At 33.4% G+C, this 21,255-nt stretch overlaps 2 protein-coding genes across 2 annotated transcripts; one reads left to right on the forward strand and one right to left on the reverse strand.

Moving 5' to 3' along the window:
• The first annotated feature begins 1,321 nt into the window (after window positions 1-1,321).
• LOC145014053 (Tetratricopeptide repeat (TPR)-like superfamily protein) lies at window positions 1,322-3,432 on the forward strand. The gene has a single exon (XM_078972419.1). The coding sequence runs from the start codon at window positions 1,514-1,516 to the stop codon at window positions 3,359-3,361; it is 1,848 nt and encodes a 615-aa protein (XP_078828545.1). The 5' UTR covers window positions 1,322-1,513; the 3' UTR covers window positions 3,362-3,432.
• A 14,797-nt stretch (window positions 3,433-18,229) lies between these two features.
• LOC145017814 (heat shock 70 kDa protein 8-like) lies at window positions 18,230-21,034 on the reverse strand. The gene is made up of 4 exons (XM_078975769.1): window positions 20,754-21,034; window positions 19,934-20,385; window positions 19,719-19,792; window positions 18,230-18,866 (listed from the first exon to the last, which is right to left on the reverse strand). Exons 2-4 carry the CDS (start codon window positions 19,984-19,986, stop codon window positions 18,742-18,744), a joined length of 252 nt encoding a protein of 83 aa, XP_078831895.1. The 5' UTR covers window positions 19,987-20,385; window positions 20,754-21,034; the 3' UTR covers window positions 18,230-18,741.
• Between the last annotated feature and the right edge of the window lie 221 nt (window positions 21,035-21,255).

The following is a 21,255-nucleotide window of genomic DNA, read 5'->3' on the forward strand; positions in this document are numbered from 1 at the left end:
TTGTCATCTTCAATGAATATGCTAACAACATTACTTACAATGTTTTACTTTTATTTTTCGTGGTTAAAGCAAGTTGTGTTTTCAATATTATGTGTTTTCAACATTATGTCAATTTTTGTAGGTATTGGAAGAACCTGTGAGTGGAGATCGTCAACACCATTGGTCCCAAAAGCATTTAAAAAGCATATTGCTATTATATTATCGTATTTTTTTTCTTTTCTTATTAGCTTATTGTATTGTAAACTCATTCAAACCTATGTCAATCGGGAGCTTTTTACTAGTTTTTATTATTACTACTGGACACTATTTTTGTCCAAAATTTTATTATTGTATTGTAATCCTTTTTATCATATATCAAATCAAACATTAAAATGCGAATTTTATTTGTTATTCAGAAAAAATTATGCTACTTCTGCCTCTTCATTTGATTATTTAGTTTATTTATAATATTATTTTATTATTATACAAATATATTTATATATTGAAATTTAATGAATATATATTTAATATATTTTTTTGAATAACTTTTATATTCTAAAACAAATTCACATAAGATTTCAAAAAGTAAGTGCTAAATTGTAAGTAGGACTTTTCTTGCAAAAAAAAATATATTTGTACTAAACTTATATAGGATAGTTGTAAAATTTTATGTGGTATAATTGAAAAACTAGTTTTATTTTTATTGCGACAGTTCAAATTATAGACCTTAACTAAAAACATCAAGTTAGTTTTTTCTGACAAATGTCTTTAAAAAAATATAACATTAATCATGTCTTCGTATCTTAGTTACACAAAAGTTGTAGTTGAATCGGTAGCTTTGTATTTTAATTACACAAAAGTTATAGTTGAATTGGTAGCTTTGTATTTTAATTACACAAAAGTTATAGTTGAATTGGTTGTTATTAAAAAGTAGCATTTTAAAGATGCAAAATTTCATATATTAAAGATGCAAATGGATTCCGATTCGATGCGTATACTTGCTTCAAACTCCACAAACCCGGGTTCTAGTCATATTAATGGTCAAACAAAAAGACTACATGTTATTTTCCTATTTTTTATACAATAAGTAAACACATTTTGATTATCTTAATGGTCAAGGAAATTGTTATAAAAATATATGTTCCAACTTGTTTTTCAACTATGGTCCAACTTTTGGTTTTTTCACTTCATTGGGTTTTTTTACATCGTGTATTGGTTTTGGTATTTAATTAATACCCCTAAAACTTACTCAAGTATTTGACATTGTAATGTTTTTTTAACAATATGAGGCTTCTTTTTTGTTATTACACATGATATGTAGTTGAATAATGTTGTGAATTGTTATTTACATGATTATTCATGAGATGTAGATCATTGTCTATGATATGCACATTATTATACATGAAGAGTGCGCCATCCGATTCAAGAAACTTATTTCGAGAGTATAATTTATAAACACTAGTTAAGTGGAGAACAGATCCTTCCTTCCCAGCTCAAAAACATCAGGAAATCTTGATTTAAAAAACAAACATATATGGAATGGATGTTTCCTCCGAAGAGAATGAAATCGTTATATCTCGCTTGTAAAGATTCCCCAGCAGTCGCAAAGATCCATGCTTTGCTGATAGTTTCCGGGTACATTAATACTGGGAATTGTAATACCCAACTCATAGCCTCGTATTCTAGAACTGGGGATATTGAACTTGCTCACAAGGTGTTTGATAGAATTCCTAAGAAACGGGTGGATGCTTGGAACGCTATGCTAATCGCTTACTCTCGTAAAGATAGTCCTGGTGAAGTAATTAATCTATACCATGAATTGAATTCTGAAGGAATTAGACCTGACAGCTCCACTTTCACGGTGGCACTCAAGGCCTGCACAAGCATGATGAACTTGGAACTGGGAGAAGAGATTAGAAAGCAAGCAATCGAGTACGGGTATGAACATGATGTGTTTGTAGGATCTTCACTGTTGAATCTCTACGCAAAGTGTGGGAAAATGAATGACGCACTTAAAGTGTTTGAGAAAATGCCAAGAAGAGATGTTGTTTCATGGACTACGATGATAACAGGGTTTGCTCAAAGTGGGAGAGGCGATGAAGCCATAGATATATATCGTCTTATGCAAAAGGAAGGCATGAAAGGAGATCGAATTGTGATTTTGGGTTTGATTCAGGCTTGTGCCAATGTTAACGATACAAAATTGGGTCTTTCTGTACATGGCTATTTAATTAGAAGTCATCTTCTTCCCATGGATGTAGTAATTCAAACCAGTCTTGTAGACATGCATACAAAAACTGGAAACATTGAGCTTGCAGCTCGAGTATTCAAATCAATCCACTACAAGACTATAGTTGCTTGGAGTGCCTTAATTTCTGGTTATGCTCAAAATGGGTTTGCTATTAACGCATTTGATTTATTAGTAGAGATGCAGAGCTTCGGATTCAAACCAGATACGACTTCCATTGTTGGTATACTCTTAGCTTCTTCTCAAATCGGGTCTCTGAAACTTTCTAAATCACTACATGGATATGTGATAAGAACGGTAGCTTTGAATCAAATTTTAGGCACAACTTTGATCGATACCTACTCAAAATGTGGGTCCCTTCCTTACGCACGCAACGTGTTCGATGAAATTCCCCTTAAGGATACAGTCATGTGGAACACAATGATAGCTAGCTACGGGAGTCATGGGCATGGGAATGAAGCTCTTTTAGTGTTCCATAACATGTTAGAATCAAAATCAAAACCAGATCATACCACTTTTGCTTCTCTTTTATCAGCATTAGGTCATGCAGGTTTAGTAGAAGAAGGTAGATTATGGTTCAAGCTCATGGTTCATGAATATAACATTAACCCAACCGATAAACATTATGCTTGTATGGCTGATCTGTTGGCACGTGGTGGACACGTTGAGGAAGCTTATAATCTGATTGGTTCAATGAAAACTGAACCAGGGCTCCCTTTTTGGGTTGCCCTTTTGTCAGGATGTCATAACCATGGTAAGTTTTCAATTGGAGAAATGGTAGCTAAAAGGATCTTGGAGTTGAATCCTGATGATAACTCAGGGATTTATGCTTTGATATCGAATTTTTATGCGAAAGCAAGGAAGTGGGATGAAGTAGCTGATGTAAGAAACAAAATGAAAAGGAGTGGGAGAAAGAAAGTGCCTGGTAATAGTGTTGTGGAAGTAAATGGGAAGCTTCATGTTTTTCTTATGGAAGATAAGAGCCATTTTCAGTATCAAGAAATGTTGGAAATCTTGAAAATGCTGGATTTTGAAATGACTTCAACAGATGTAACCACAACAACAATACACACATCCTATGAAAATGAGGTGAAGGGGGAGGTAAGGATAAACAGGGAACTGTTGTGCGGATAAAATTTAAAAAAAAAAAAAAAAATACAATATGCGCCCACACCGAATGATGATGTATGTCTAAATACAAATAAATAACCATTATATCATCCTTTATAAAATTCATGGTTAAAATAAAATAACTATCAATTTAATAATTATCATATATAAAATTCTAAATATAAGAAAACTACTAAAATAATTTTATTCTTAAAACAGTAAATTATTTCTTCCCATCTCGATTTTAAAGTATTTAAACAAATAAATGGTTTCATATATAACAAAAAAGAAGGCATATCTCACGCTTATCAATGTTATCACCTCATTCCAAGTATATTATATTACACCCCATTAATTTAAAACTCTTTCTGTACATGGAATTTAGAAGATGAGCGAAGCAACGAAGATGATTCAGAATATAAATAAATAAACAAAAATATAAATATACAAATAAAAAGTCAAAACATTATTTTTATTTTTGTGTTCGTTGATATTTGATTTTGAGCATGATGCTCATGTGACTCAATGAAGCTTCAATACATCTTTACAACAAAAAAATGTGGTGCTAAAAAAAACCTATCCTAAGGTTTAAAATACATTGTTTCGTACTTTACGTCGTAATTATTATTTTAAGTTGTAATTCATTTATTATTTTAAGCCGTAATTAATAGATTCGTTTTTTTTTTTGATCGTCTTAAAGTTTTCAATTTTTTTACTACTTACTCTTTAAAGTTTTTTACTTATACGATTCAAGTTTTCAATTGGATATAAACAACGCCTTCTTACAAGGTACCCTAAACGAAAACGTTTACATGTCCCATCCCCTAGGCTTTGTCAACCCATCTTATCCTCACCATGTTTGCAAATTAAACAAAGCCCTATATGGACTACTACGACAAGCATCGCGTGCTTGGTATGATGAACTCAAAACATACCTCATCTCTCTTGGATTCAAAGCCACAATTTCTGATCCATCTCTCTTTATTCTCAAAAACAACCAAATTTTCATTATAGTACTTGTCTATGTTGATGACATTATAGTCACCTCTCCATCTCCCACCCACTTATCTAAATTCCTCACTCACCTTTCATCTAAATTTTCTCTAAAAGATCTTGGTTCCTTATCCTACTTCCTAGGTGTTGAAGTTCTTCTCCACTCAAATGGAATCCTACTCTCTCAACGAAAATATATTCTTGATATTATCACTAGAGCTAAAATGACAGATTGTAAGCCTATTTCCACACCAATGATCAGTTCAGAAATACTCACATTAAAAGGCGGCACACTACATCCACTCCCAACTGAGTATCGCACTCTAGTTGGTGCCCTGCATTATTTATCCTTGACAAGGTCAAACATATCCTTTACTGTAAATTGTTTGTCTCAATTTATGCAGGCTCCAACTTCTATACATTTAACAGCTCTGAAATGATTAATACGATATTTGCATGGTGTGACATCCCCAAAATCACGGCCAGAAAAGATCGGTTTTATTTATGTTTTTAAAATAATTTCAGAGTAAATCCATTGATTTAAAAGAGTTGCGTAATTTGTTTCCAAAAATAAAATATGATAAAGTAATATTTACCAAAGCATTTCGTAAAGAAATGTATTTTCATTAGATAATTAAAACTCAGGATATCATATTCCAATACAGATACAAAAGCATAAACGACATATTACAAGCCATACAACAGTTATATACAACTACAGGCTTATAAACAAAATAACTTGATGATTCATCCATCATATGCCCTCACGCCACTTCCTGTAATACAAATAAACTGAGTGGGTCAAGTTTGGGAGTCTGGTGAGCATATAGGGTTTTCAACCTACAATAAATAATTATATTTAATTTCATCAACCAACAATAAGCCGATTACCCATTCCCGTTATCCTCACTTTACGTCCCTAAAACAACATCAATTACAAGGGACCTAATCTAAGATTTTCATCGGGACGGACATTACTGCAAGGGGTTTCCTCAACAATAGATGTCCTAAAGGCAACCATGTGGGGGATAGAGTACACCGGTAAACACATCGTTCACAACACCTACAGGTTATGAACCTGCTAGCGTTCCACTGGACTGTCTAGAAAGAGTCTGTGGTCGTCATCCATACTCCGTTAGATGACTAGATCAACAACAACATCAACGCCTCTCATCAGTTTATCACACATCAACTATCTACCCAAGTTCTACCCAACATTTTTGTAGATAACAACATACATATGCATTCATATGCAACTTAAAAACTGATAAGATACTCATCCCAAATAAACAAATAACATATATACATATGTATATTTATACATACGTAACACGTATTCTAAAGTAGATAATTCATATCTATGTGTTAGAAGAAAGGGAATATACACTCACTTGATCAGAAGATGATCGGATAACACTACGGCTCTAAAAGTAGTATTCTTCGGTAAATCTGGAAGATCTTCACACACCAGGCTTCTCTTGGGCAGAGCTTCGGCTCAGAAACTGTTTTCTTCTCGGGATCTTCACGCTTCAGGGCTCGCTTCGGGTCTCGGGAATGATATCGGGGCTTCGGGGTATGAGTTGCACGCAAAACGAGGTAATACGGAGGGGAAGAGTAAGGGAGGAACAACCAAAATCGCCTGACCCTTGATTTCTATTTATAGGGTGAGATTTCTGCACTCACGTCATAAGTTTCTAATTCTCACGTCGTAACCCCTGTAGGTCACTGCGTGCGTCACTCGTCCATTTTCTCTGGAAGGCGTCAGGTCTGTGCTCACGTCGTGAGTTCTGACACAGCCTCGATTTTTGTATTCCGAACTTCAGAAATTCATATATTTTGTATACAAGCTCCATTTTCGATGTTCTTTATGTCCACGCATAGGTGAGATTATGCTCTAGAACTCTCGTTTAGACTCCATCGGCTAATTTTGACTTTAACTTTTAATATATTGTTTTAGTAGGCTGTGACAGGAAAACTCCATTAGAAAATCATATCTTCTTCATCTGGCGTCCGTTTTCATCTGTCTTTTTACTGTTGGACTACTATCGACGAGATCTTAGATTCTCATTTAGATTGTTTCGGCCAAATATCACTCGATCTTTATCTCGAGATTTGGGCTGCATACTGCTAACTCAAAACTTCGAAATATCATAACTTCCTCATACGAAGTCAGATTTTGATGTTCTTCTTATGTACGCTCTCGGTTTAACGTATTCTATGACTTTCGTTTAGATCACTAATTCTAGATATCTCTCTATCTTAAATTCATGTTTTACGTCATTCAGCGTCGTGCCGGTTCTGTCGCGAAACTTCGACAGGTCATAACTTCTTCGTTATAACTCAGATTTCAACATTCTTTATATATTCGGAAACCTTGTCATGACCACTACCACATCCTTCATAGATATCAGGTTTATCTAACATTTTATTTTGACACTTATTTTTATCTTTAATTCATTTAAGTCACATAATTAAGCATAAAACACATAATACTCAAATAATACATCTTTATTATTTCAAGACGGGTTACAAAGGTTAACCTAGACTGTTACATCATAATTAATGTCTAGTCTAGAAACACGGGCGTTACACATGGCACTCTACATCATGGCATAGTTCTACATCGGAAATCACCACTTACATTTCATGCTTTCACTGATTCTGATTGGGCAGGAAACAAAGATAACTATATAAGTACTACTGGATATATTATTTACCTTGGTTCAAATCCTATCTCATGGATCCCCAAACGCCAAAGCACTCTTGCTCGAAGTTCCACAGAAGCTGAATTTATAGTTGTTGCATCCACAACCACTGAAGTTCAATGGCTTATCTCATTGCTAAGTGAAATAGGCATTTCATCTTCTACCATACCTGTTATATACTGTGACAACCTAAGTGCCATTTCACTCAAGAATGAAACATAGACTTCCACTTTGTAAGAGAAAAATTCCAGCAAAGGTCTATACGGGTGCAACACATAGCAGGTGATGATCAACTAGATGATGCCCTCATCAAACCTTTACCAAGACTAAGGTTTCATTATCTCATTTCTAAGATTGGTCTTCTCAGTGGATCGTCCATCTTGCGGGGGTATATTAAGATATACCCCGGTTATATCTATTCACATATTTAGATCCATATATTTAGTCCACGTTTATATTACTTTGTCAAATATTGTTTCCGTAGATATATCCATTAGTTAGCCGCCTCTTTCAATATATATACCCTAATTGTAATCCTATGTAATTCAATCAGTATACAATATAGATACAATTCCTATTCATCTTCTTCTTTCAATATATTAAGAACCAAAAAGTCACCAAATCCAAGAGGAGTCAAATGCTTTCACTACCAGGTTGGAGAAAATGTTTTTGTGACTGTGTGAAGTGAAAAATAACACAAGAACCACTTGTTCCTTGCTAATTTGAAGATCCATTACTTAATCAAAAAATTAGCCAACTAATCACTACAAAGACATTTAAACTCATGAATAAAAACATACAAGTAACAAGAAGATGTTAAAACATAAAATATTTTCATAAAAATTCAAGAACAAGTTCATGGAGTTCTTCAACATTCAACCAAATATTCAAATGATTTCACCAAAGTCAAAAAATATTAGTTTAGATTAACATGACTAAACTCAAGATAACAAAATGAGAGTAGATTATACCAAACATCTAGCAGGAAACAAAAGCAAAAAAATGATGTTTTTGATGTGTTATTGGCCTTCCAAATGCTCCAAAATCTCCAAAGAAACCTTCAAATTTCGGATGTGTAGAAGTGTAGAAAAGTTGCACACCATCCTTCCTCATATAGCACTAAATACAAAATTCCAAAACTACCCCCTGTAGCTCCATGCACGGGTCGTGCAACCGTGCGTAGGTGCCTCCTGATGTGGGCTAATTTGAGTTTTTGGGCCTCCAAAGCTTAGCCCACTGCCCCAGTTCGAGTCTAGACATCTCTTAGCCCATTTTTCTTCATGTTTTCTTCATTTTAAGCCCAATTTGGCTTCTCCAAATCACCCATAGCTTCCGTATTCGCTCGCATACTCAAATATTCTTCCATTTTCTTGCAAATTCAAAGATCATATTCTCCAAGCCTTCAAATAATCAACAAGCACATGATTTGCATCATCTTTATTGATCTTTTTGCCCATGAATCTTCATTATCCTCCAAGTCCATTTGCCTCCCAAAGATCCCGCTCCACTAGTCTCCTTAAAATCTTCAATTACACTCATAAAACTAGAAAGTACCCAAAATAGTCATAAAATAACAAAAAGGAAAATATGCATGAAAGTTAGCTAAACTATGAATGAAACATGCTAAAATAAACTATAAAAAAAAGTAAATAAAATGAAACTATCAGACATACGCATCTAGTTTACCAAACATATTTTTGGTTTAGATATTAATTTCACGTTTCGTAAGGTGTTTTAATGCCTTTTAGGAGGTATTTGCAAGTAACTTTCATATTATAACATATCTCTAGGGTTATCTTAAGATATATTGCCAAACATCTCACATTATCACATTTTGTACCATTTCAGGTAACCTACTTTTATAAAGTTTATAAAATACAATTAATTAACCTACTTACCAATTTTTATCAAAGTACCATTTACATGTCAACCATCCATTAACATTCACTCGAAATTTTTCGTAAGGTTATTTATTATTTTCTAAATTTCTGAATTTTATCTGTGTAGGACATGTAAAGAAAATACCATGTACAACTATACAACTTCTTTTATTACTATGACTACCATCTACAGATGGGGCTTAATTATTCTCGATCTTTTTTTGTTCTTACACTTTTCTTGATCTTCCATCTAGAAATCAATGTTATAAGAAATCAATGTTATATGAAACATAATCAGGGAAAGATTGAAAGCACTTTACCTGAAAGGTAGGTGTAATCACATCAAGATCGCCTAAAAATCTTATGGTTGGGTTGTGCCGCCCACGCCACAGGCCAATGAAATGGAAGAGTATAGCAACTAGGATTGGAACCAAGCTTTCGATTCTATGTTTGAGGTGGTGGCCATCAGTGCGGTGGCTGGTGGTGGCATGTCTGTTTGTGATACTAAAAAAGTTCATCGTGAAGATGGTGTTAGAGGGGCGGTATAAAAGCTTATTATTTATTGATGCCTATACTCAAACCCCAAACTATTCCCCATGTGTTGTTGTTTTTTCCTTTTAATGTATACATAACAATACATTTTAAACATGATGCAAAATTGTAAATCATGTTTACTATTTTTATTTTTTTTATTATTATAAGTGTTTTAATAATGATCATAAGGAGTAGGTTCAAAATTATATGAATCGTACTCGGAAATAATGTCCATTTTAATGTTTCCTTCTTGTGAAGTTACAATGGGTAAAGGTTGTCATATAGGTTTAGGTTAAAAACATCAAACTGATTTGTTTGTTTGACCAACTAAAACAACAAACACAACGAGCGTGTATGTTACGTTTCTAAAACAACAATTTTCCATGCACAAACTAACTAGTAAATCTACATGAGCAATAATTGTACCTAAATTTTAAAAACAAATTGCAAGGAAAATAGATGATGATTGAAACACAATTAAATGATGTTTTTTTTAATACTAACAACAAATCTACTAAAAATCATGACATTAGAATTAAATAAAATCTTCAACCCTCCCCTCTCAACGAAATACCAATCTGTCAAAGTTTATGCGAACACCCAAAAATACATATAGAACAATAGAAAACGAAAATATGTATGTTATTGCTTCTTCCACCTTGTTTGCTTCTTCCTGTCAATAAATAAATTCACATTATATAATCATATAAACATTTGTTGTTTTAACATATACAAATATAATCCAAGGAAATGAAGTGCATCACAACCCTTAAGCCCAACCCTACCAAACCCAATTACTAATACCATCACCACATTACCCCTTAATACACTGTAGGGGAAGGATAAGGATACAATTCATAATTCATACTCTTTTTTTATCACTTACTTATACCTTTTATTGATGAAATTACTACATTATCACTCATGGTATTCCTGGGGATGTAAGGAAATTTAGGGTTTGTGGTGGAGATCTGGATACCAACTTGGATCGTGATATCACTTTCCGAACTGATTTTTCTACCCTATGTCTGGGTTACAAGAAATTAAGCCTATGATAATCCAAGTGGACACTTACGTTTCTAGGCACAGAAAATGTAAGCCAATATGCTAGAGATTCTGTGAAAGTATGATGAAAAACGAGAGCTTAAGATCGTCACCTCCTTGTAGAGGAAGAACTGTTTATATATTAAACAAGATTAGAGTTTCATTAGGGTTGGGTCGTCATTAGTTGCTTTGGAAGCAAGTAATGTTAATCCGAATTTAATGAGGATTTAGGGTTACCAAAAACTAACGAGTTTCGTTAGTTTTACCATAATCACCCTCAAGAAATTGGATTTAGGTCAACGAGATCCCAACCAGGGGCTCTGCCCCTTGGACCCCACTAGGGGCGCTGCCCCTACACTCTGTCAAATGGGTGCCACCCCTTTGGAAACCCCGGGCCCAGGGGCGCTGCCTCCGGACCCCCGACTCGATGTCGAACCAGCTTCTAATTCGATCTTATACATGCGTGCACTCCGCACAACTCCGTACACATATTAGAGTACAAATTATGAAACGCCTTACCTCACATGTTAGTTTCAGTTACTTAAAATGACATGGTGACACAAAAATCACCAACATGGGAGGCATTGGATACCTCATCATAATTCATATGATTTTTTTTCGCATTGTCATTAGCTCTTAATTGATACACTATTTCATATGATTTTCTTCATATTGTCATTAGCTCTTAATTGATACTCTTTAATTGCCAGTACTTTTGGTTATTTCAAGGATACCTTGAGGAATTACAATCCTTATTAGGGCCATTGGGTTTTGAAACATCCATCAATTCTAAAATCTCGAAAATTGATGTTAAACGATGCATGTGACCAATTGACCTTGAATTTACCACCATTCGTGGCCCAATTAGATTCATCTCATAAGCTTACAACCACTTGCATTGTCTTATGAGGAAACCCTATACCATCATCATGCGGTTTTTGTATAAACTTATTGGTGCACCTTCCATAAAAATCTAGGAAAAAATAATTATCGTTAGCAGGGCGGTCCTACAATGGGGGCAGCTGCCCCCACAACAAAAAAATTAATTAAAAAATAGTTTTTTTTTCTTTTTCAAAAAATATTATATTTTAACCATTCAAAATTATATATTTTGACTCTTCAAAAAAATTTGCCCCCATAAAAAGTTCTAAAAAAAGGTTTTGCCCCCACTTCAAAAAAATTTGGGTCAATCCCCGATCATTAGGCCTTATTTACAATGGTTTTTTTAATATTAAGATCTAGTCGTTAATCAAATATATCTTTATTTTCAACAACCAGGTCGACCTATTGAAACTTGTGAGACTTAAACGTGGAACCTCTCCATTTTAGAATGTTTACCACTTAATCACCTTGATGATGGTTGTAAATTTGATATATTTGACTAGAGTATATGTTATCGTAATACTTTTTTCATGGGATATTATCTACAATAATATTTTTGTGTAGTATTTCATACACAAAAAACTTCAGAAAGAAATGTGAAAGTTAGGTTTACTTAAGAACAATTTGTTTGTGTTAAACGCAAAGAATAACAATTGCTCTATGTTGATACTTAATTTAGAAAATGTGTTCATTATTATACATATAGCAATATACGTTAACCATTGTCTTATTCCTAAGACCACCAACAAAAAATGAGTGATCATTAGAAGGATAAAAGATTCAAACACATAGCAATGGAAGAATATTCAATATGCTCAATGGCGGAGACAACAGGGGGACATGCGGGTGTTAAGCCCCCCCCTAATCTCTTAATTTATGTACTGCATCTTGTCCATTCAAAGCCCATATGAGATCACTAAACCCTAAAAGCCCCTCCCATTATTTTTTAAGTTTTAACTGCCACTCATTTTTTTTTCTTTTAAGTAGCTAGTAATATAACAATAACATCAATATAATCTCTAAAATTTTGGAACACGTAAACTTCATTTGAGACTAATTTACTTTTTAAACAAAACCAAAAAAACAAGTTCGTTATTAATTTATATCTTCATAACTCAATCCTATAAACTTTAAAACCCTAAATAATTACCAGGCGTAGGCATATCGTAGCGGCCGCTCACTATCTACGTATCAATAAATCAATTCTTTTCAAGTTTGCTGTAAATTTTTGCCACTTTCGCTTCTGTTTGCATATAAAAAAAAAGGAAGAAATAAAATTTTCTTCTTTTTGCCACAGAGAAGAAGAGATCAATATCTCTTATTCTAAATTATTTCAACCTTTTTTGCTATAGTAAAATTGTTGGCGCCGTTGTTGTTGTATGGTTAAGGAGAAAAAATCAAGAACATATTCTTTGTGATTTTTATTGGAAACAAAAGGTAACCTCCTAGCACTACTTTACTTTTATCGTTATCATTTTATTTGTATTAGTTTTGTGTGTTGGTTTTGTTTCTTTACTGTGTTGAATAATTATTTATCATTTGTAAAATAGATCTTATGATTTAACAAGTTGAGATAAGTCTCAAGAAACAATTTCAAGTTGTAAAACAATCAAATTGAAAGATAATTATCACTAGGTCTATTAGAATTTAACAAAAATACACTTATTGATTGTTAATTTACTATCTTATGTTTTTATTTTTATTTTGTTTTTTAGCTAATGATTTCCCAAAATAATTAGTTGTTTGACAAAACTTATTTTTCAATTGTTATTTTGGTTTGTCAAACATGCGAGCTTTTTCAAGATCATGGTGAGCTACTAGCCTACTATATTGTTTTTGATGAATATACCCTAAGTCTTAATGATCTTATTACCAAGAACCAATCTAGAAAAGAAGAGAAAAGATTGGGTATTTCTTTGGGATTGTTTTGAAGTTTTAGTTTCGGTCTTCTAGTTTTTGTGCTTGTATACCGCCTTTGATTATAATGTAAGCCCCCCTTATTTCAAAATCCTGGCTCCGCCCCTGAATATGCTAACATGTTTCTTTCCAAGTTTGAATTCGAGATGTCCGCGAAATTATGGGCTTAAATTTTGAGTTTCATCCGCATTGTTTTTTTAAGGATTTTATGGCTTTTTTGAGTTGCCGAAGAGAGAAGGGGTACATTTCTAAGGTTTAATCATATACGGTTTGACAAAATATAAAAAAAAAAATTATAAAGAACCAAGAGTAAAGAACAATACTACAATAGTCATATGAATGTTTGTGACCCAATTATAGCCAGGAGTGGGCTTGATTTTTTTCAGCTAAAGCCCAATTCCCCCAACTTTCAAAGTGCAAGCCTTAGCCCAAATTTGATTGAGAGCATGTGCCCGGTTGTATTAATAAGAAAAACATCAAATCTAAGCCTATTCCAATGTGAAAATTCTTAAATCGTTGACTCGTTGAGGGAACCTCCCCTCCTCTTGTTGTTGCATCATATCATGCTCTTAGAGTCTTCTTATTTGAATTTGTTCAAGAAATTGCATAACATTTGTGTTTAATTTATTTGGATCTGATGAATTTGTTTATCTCGATGTTCAACCAATTATTTATTTCAATTTCAAGTAGTCACGGACAAATAATGGTTGGCAGAGAAGATAAAGAGGGGGAGAATGTGAGTTGTCGATTAAGGTGGGGTGGGAGAGAGGTGTTGCAAGTCTCTCTCTCTTTTGTGTTAATAATAAAACATTAAGAAATTAACAACTAAAAAATATACATTAAGATAAAATAGTCATTTTAATTTTGACGTAGACAAAACCTACAATCAAACTAGGCTAAAAACACCATATCCGTAATTTTTAAACTGTTTGGAAGACACCTAAAAACAGCAAACCACAATGATCATTTTTACAAGTTTGTCTTATAACAAATTAAAGTAAATTACAGAAAAAGGATCCATGTGGTTATTTACTTTTTTTAGGTCATCTTCAATGCATTGAACTCAAATGAGTTAAATGGATTGCCACATTTACATTCCACTTACAATACAATTTTACCTATTAAACTCTACACTCCATTAAACCCAATACAATTTAATGGATTGCCACATCATTTATATGTGTGTGAGAGGAGAGAGAGTGTGGAGTTCAATGGGGGATTGAACTTCCCATTCTATTGAGTGTCATGTCATTAACCCACAATGGGGATTTTGAGTTTAATGGGATTAAACTCCTCATTCAACTCCCTATTAAACTACCATTGAAGATGGCCTTAGTCAAGTCCCTAGTTAAGAATTTATACATAAATTGGCCTTAATGTTTATTTTGTCACAAGAGTGGTCCCTAAAATACATAAAATGATTAATTTACACTTATCAAGTTTATTTGTTTATTTTTTTTATGTTATCAAACAAAAAAATAGGGCCACCACTCAACCTCACCTCACACCTCCTCCATACCTTCCTTACCATTTCATATTCTTCGATTGTTTGTTTATAGGGAAAATAACTTAAAAGCTCATCGAAGTTTTCAAACCGTTCAAAAAACCCAATTATGTTTTGTCTGTTCAAGAAAACTCAACGAACTAATATTTTGTCTAAAAAATCTCAATTAACTTACATTTTCGTTCACTTCACATAAAGCTATGATGAATGAGGTATTATTCCTTCATAGTATGTTTTCGAGGGTACTGAATTGTTAGGTCAAAACAGTTGGCTCACATTATTAATGGTTCATCATGAAAAAATCATAGCCTCAATAATAGTCAATTTGATCTATGTATACTACCAACTAAATCGACACCTAAGTAAGGATATTAGCCAATCTGAAGGGATTTTTTTATGTTGACTCACACTCACTTGAGTATGGATTAACTCATTATGTCTACTTTTCATGTGTAAGTTATGCTTGTGGCTTGCTATTTTTTGAAACATGTAAGTAGTAGAAAGTTTGAAAGTAGTTGGATATATAATATATTTCCATTGTTGCATACGGGTAAAGTACATTGCAAATTTGATATCTTTATGAGTTAGGGTTTTGGCGTATTACTTGTTTTTCTTTTTGTTTGTTATGATAAAATTAATTGGTCCTGCGTTACGTGGTAACATTCAACTTTAATCCACATAAATAAGTAAAAAAATACAAGTATCTAACTTACCTTACTCACTAACAACATAGATTAGTATTTTTGATCCTATTAATTACTTTGTTCACGCAGTTTTATCAAACTTATGTATGGTTAGCAATCAAAGACTTCTGGAAAGTGAGTAATAGAACTATTTGTTTTTATTTTATGATTTAAATGCAAGAAATAACAATTTACTTCTTATTGTTTTTTTTATTACATCCTAGTTTTTATTTAATTTTTTTTATTGAAATTACAACGTTGTTACAGAAAAAAAAATGGAAGTATGGTGCTCTTACACACAAATTGATAGAAGTATGTTGTTATTTATTACATCCAACTCATTTCTTTAATGGGTATGTTTTAATATGTAGAATCAAGATGTAAGGATTTTATAAAAAGGATCTTGCGAACATGCTTCTTTCGGGGGAAAAGTGTATCTATTCATGCTAAAAATCCAAGATCTCCAAGAGTCCAAAACCACCCTTTTTCACTTGCTATCTTGATAAACATATTTTCTGATTATTAATGTACTCTAAAAGCTGAAACGCAAATGTGGTAGTCAGTTCAACAACAAGCTTGAAGGAATCTACAAGATATTGGGCGTGTTTGGCACAGAGCTTTTGGAAGCGTTTGGGAGCTTTTAGCTTTTAGCTTTTGATAAAACGCTCTAGTTTAAACAAAAAGTTTCGTTTGGCAGTACGAGCGTTTAGCTTTTAGTTTTAACAAAATGCTCCGATTCTAAAAGCTACTTCATGTAGTGTTTAACAAAACGCTCCTGAGCTTTTGAAATCAATTTCCATAATTACCCTTAAAAATATATTTATATATTTATTTATTTTTAATGAATTGTCCTTTTATGTAATTTTATATATTTTAAAAGCTTCCAACTACTTTTGCCAAATATTCATATAACAAATAAAAGCTACAGCTCCCCGCTATCAGCTACCTGCTACACGCTACCCGCTACCCGCTTCCAGCTAACAGCTACTTTTGCCAAACACGCCCATTATCTCCCAATAAGAAAATAGTTAAAACTTTAAAGTAGGATGTTATAATTTGGTATATTTTTAACAGTATGTTTCATAGTAAATAAAAAATAGAACTACAACGCTACGTTTGTTTGTTTAAAAAAAACATTAAACACAAGGTTGTAAATGTTCTATACTTGAAATGGTTAAAAGGAACATGTTGACGTTGTAGTGTAATCAACAGTATTACAGAACCATGTGAAGAATTATGTTTCATTATATCAACGTAATATCTCACTTAAACATCTGTTAATATATTTTATATCTTAAATTAGTATTTTATAGTATGAATCTTTTGCCAAAACACAATAACTAATAGAAAATACAATAACAAATGTACGAGAGCATGTTGTATTAAGAAAATAAAATTGATAAGGTTTTAAGGCTACTCTAATGTGATAATTTCAAACCGTTGAGGGCACCTTGCCTCTTGCATTAGCCCCTGATCTTGAAATCTTCTTATTTTAATTTTTTCAAGAAATTGCAAAAACATAAATCAAGTAAAAACAATATTTAACGTGGTTCGGTCAAGGTGACCTACGTCCACGGGTGAACAAGAAAGAGAGAATTTTATTAAACTCCCTAGAACAATTATAATCACACACAAAGGTTACACCTCACTTGAGCTCTCAAAACAAAAGAAACTTTCTTGCTTACTAAGTGCTTCAAAGGATGTGCAATCAAACCCACAATGATTGTTCTCATGAAATTATTGTGTACAAGCACTCGCACACACTCGTGCAACATATCCATAATTAGCCCATAAAGGGGATGCCATAATTTTCAACCAATCACAAAATGTCATGTGGACACTTCTGGAATCTTCAACCTCATGAGCATCGTTCATGAACATTATCGATGAGCATCTTCCATGAGCATCATCCATAAGCATCTTGCATGAGCATCTTCCATGAGGATCATCGTTAAGCATCTTCCATGAGCATCATCGAAGAGAATCTTCCACTAGCATCATCCATGCGCATCTTCCATAAGTGACTCATCAAAGGATATCATGGCTCAACAAAGGAACACATGTGGCGCACCTTTGTCATGAAACATTACAAGATGCTCCATTCCCTTCCTAGGTGTTCCATACCTCTTTTTAGAAGATTTGTTCCTTTGTCTGATGATCCATTCCCTTCTTAGATGATGTGTTCCTTTGGCACATGCTTCGTGAACTCCAAGTGCTCCATGCTTATTTATGATGTTCCATTGCAACTCCAAGTGCTTCATGTTTCTCCAAGTGATTCATGTACCTCCAAGTGCTCACTTGTGATTCCTATACTCACTTGCAACTCCAAGTGTTCCATGTGTGGACAAAACTTCATATCCCAACATTTTTTTGTCTTGATGTTTGACCAATTCTTTGTTTTAATTTCAAGTGTCGCTGACCAATGGTGGTAGGCGGGGAAGATAAAGAAGGGGAAAAGTCTGATAAGGTTGGGGTAGGGGAGAGGTGGGTTGCAAGTCCCTTTCTCTTTGTGTTAATAATAAAGTATTAATAAAAGTTAACCATTAAAATATATATTGAGGTAAAACAGTCTTTTTAATTTTGAAGAAGATGATAACTAGAACAAAACCCAGCTAAAAAGACCATATCGTAATGTTTAAACTCTTTGGATAGTACCAAAAAACAACAAACCATAAGGACTAATTTTGCAAATTTGTCTTATAATAAATTAAAACAAATTACAAACAATGATTCATGTATTACATGTGGTTATGTACTTATCTTAATCAAGTCCAAAGTTCATAATTTAGATATAAATTTCTATTAATGTTTGTTTTGTCACGAGAATGCTCCTCCCTAAAAGATATGAAATGACTAAATTACTCTTATCAGGTTTATTTATTTATATTTTTTCATGTTATTTAAAAAAAAAATCCCCTGCCACCCAATTCTTGCTCCACACCCTCTCCATATTATCGCTAACACTTCATATTTTTCGGTTGTTTGTTTATGAACAACCTCCATTGGTGCCACTTTCTTTCGCGAAGTATCCCCCTTCGGTAGTAAACTAAACCCCTCCACACACCTTGTCCACAACAATAGGTAACCCCTCCCCTGCCTCCTTGAAGCTCCTTAAAATCATAGAAAAGTTGAGATTATAAGCTCTAATCGATGCTCCATAGTCCCATTCATTCGTTCTGGTGAAGCTCCTTTTTTTAGTATTATAATGAGTAATGATGGAAACGTTTGACAACATCGATTTTCTCCGTTACAAGCTTGTAAGTTAAGAGATGATAGCTGATACTGGACTCCATATACGATGGGATTCACCTCTGAAGGTAACATATGATTTCATTTGATTTGTGTTTCTTGTGTTCATGATAAGAACTACTTGAAAACCGTCCCAATCTGCAAGATTACATTAAGAGGTATTGATTTTGATTCGCATTGGAATTTCGGGATAAAGGGTTAAGTATATTCAGTCCATGGTTGTATAACAATCACATGACACAATGTATAACTTGTTATCGACATGTTGCCCAACGATGCGAACGGTGAATGAAATAATGGAATAAAGAGCTATTCAGATGAAAAAGAAAATATGGTTGTGGAGACCAGTGATTAATCGGTCCAAGAAAGTGATAATGGGCCTAGAAAAACAAAAGGAGTTCGATAAAAAAGAATAATGTTAATGATGGGCCTTAAGTTGCATCACAAATACCTAATGTTAAGTTGTCTTTACAAGGAGATTTTGATTCCTAGTTTATACCAGAGGGAGTTTAGGATTGAAAGTTGATATTTTGCCACAAGTAACCGTTTTTCGGTTGTTTTAATTTGCTTTTTTTTTTTGAGAAAATTGACTACCGTGAGTAATTGAGAAACAAAATCTTAATAAATATCATCTCATCATAAGAATATTATTTGTTATAATGGGTGATGTCCGATGATGACAATTATGGATTGTTATGCTATGATTTTATTGTATTTTTACAAAAATATCAATCATATATTGCTCATCAAATTCAAATACATCATTACAATCGGACATAAATAAAGAGAGTAATATATGATTGATGTCTTTTTCATACCAACCATAAACTACTAAAGACCATGCATGATATTTTACAAACTACTACCCTTAATCACTCTCCAATATACTCGACCTCACTTTTCAAGGAATTCCATGCAAATATCGAAAATACATTTACAACACTAAACTCATAGATTTATTAATAAAAACAAATCAAAATAAAAAGATACCTCTTGCAGAACACACAAACATGTGCACATCGAGGACAAGCACGACTTCCACCTTCCACCTTGTTTTCTTCTTCCTGTCAATAAATAAATTCACATTATACAATCATATAAACATTTGTTGTTTTAACATATACAAATATAATCCAAGGTAAAACTAAAATATCACGAAAATTCTATTCATAACTTTTTCTCAATTAAAAAATGTCAAAACTAACCTTCTCCGGTGTCTTTTTGTCTTCATCATCATCATCATCATCTGAATCCTCATCACTTTTACATACAGTGATCACAGAGAGCACACATGCAAATTGGTCAAGGGGTGAACAACACCAAACTTCAATAATAAAAATATTATTATATTTTGAGAAAAGGATATGAATATGGATAAAAACTTTTTTGTTGAGATGTGATTGCATAAAGGTAGACACTGGTATTACTCCCAGTGTGAGAGAATTGGAAGTCTTTATCAAAGATGATATCCAATGTTTTGTGGGGCCAGCTAGGAAGGTTCAGCCTTGCAGCTACAAGCTGTGTGACACCACCATCAAAACTGACTTTCAGAAAAACAGTCTCGTCTGTCTCTTTTCCAAGTTTAGCTTTTTAAGCGTCACAAGTTTGCCTTCATCAACATTCACCTTTAATGTTTCACCACTTTTAACCTCATAAACTAAATTAAAAGTTCAAAACAATATGAGTTTTCCCAAAAATAAAATAAAATTATACAACTTGGGAAAAAGATAACACACATTCGAGTTAATTTCCACGACATTAAACCATCACAGATCATAAAATTGAAAATAACATACATACAAAGAATCATCTAATATCCAGATGAAAAAAAAAAAAAAATGTGAAGGAAAACGACGAGACGAGAACAAAAGAAGGCAAATGAAAGGGAAGATTTGTGTTATCAAAGCTAAAAGAAGGTCTAAATTTTCATCGGAAAAAAACTTAAACGACATAAATGAAAAGGAAGACAGAAACAGAGGGCCTAGATACACACTGAAATAGAAATGAATAGAGATGATTCGTTACCCATACGCGTCATTGTTGCAAACAGAGGGAGGGAAAATGGTGTGGAAGCTGCCGGAGATGGAGATTGAGGGGCTGAGAGCTTTTGAGATGGTGACGGTGAGAGAAGAGAGTAAATGAGTAATAAGTAAAAGCTCTGCAACTGCGAGTAAAGACACGTAAACCCGATCAAATGTGTTATCTGTGTATTGTCTCTTTCGAATCTGGATTGCAGGATTGTATTTCCATTTTAATGTTGATCTTCTTCACTGATTTCCAAATGCATGCTTTGACTCATGCTATAAATGTGTAACTTTCTTTTTCTCTTTATCGTATGACTGTATGTTTTCAGCTTTGCAGAAATTGATGATTCTCTATTGTTACAGTAATTGCTTTGAAAATGCATATACAAACGTCCCCTCAATATGAAAGGTTTCGTTTATTAGGCTAAGCAGGGCCCGCCGGTTCTGAGGATACAAATGCCCTCGACGAGTTGGAAAAAAATAAGCCCTTAGGCCTTAACGTG

Source organism: Lactuca saligna, chromosome 9, assembly GCF_052625555.1.
Source record: "Lactuca saligna cultivar CGN05327 chromosome 9, ASM5262555v1, whole genome shotgun sequence".
Classification (NCBI taxonomy): domain Eukaryota; kingdom Viridiplantae; phylum Streptophyta; class Magnoliopsida; order Asterales; family Asteraceae; genus Lactuca; species Lactuca saligna.

Coding starts and splice junctions, on each gene's coding strand:
- LOC145017814 (XM_078975769.1), bottom strand. CDS start 19,986: ATGAGGATTCAGATGATGATGATGATGATGAAGACAAAAAGACACCGG. Junction 19,793..19,933: donor ACAAAAAGACACCGGAGAAG/GTTAGTTTTGAC, acceptor ATTTATTGACAG/GAAGAAGAAAACAAGGTGGA. Junction 18,867..19,718: donor GTTTGTGTGTTCTGCAAGAG/GTATCTTTTTAT, acceptor GTAATCTTGCAG/ATTGGGACGGTTTTCAAGTA.
- LOC145014053 (XM_078972419.1), top strand. CDS start 1,514: ATGGAATGGATGTTTCCTCCGAAGAGAATGAAATCGTTATATCTCGCT.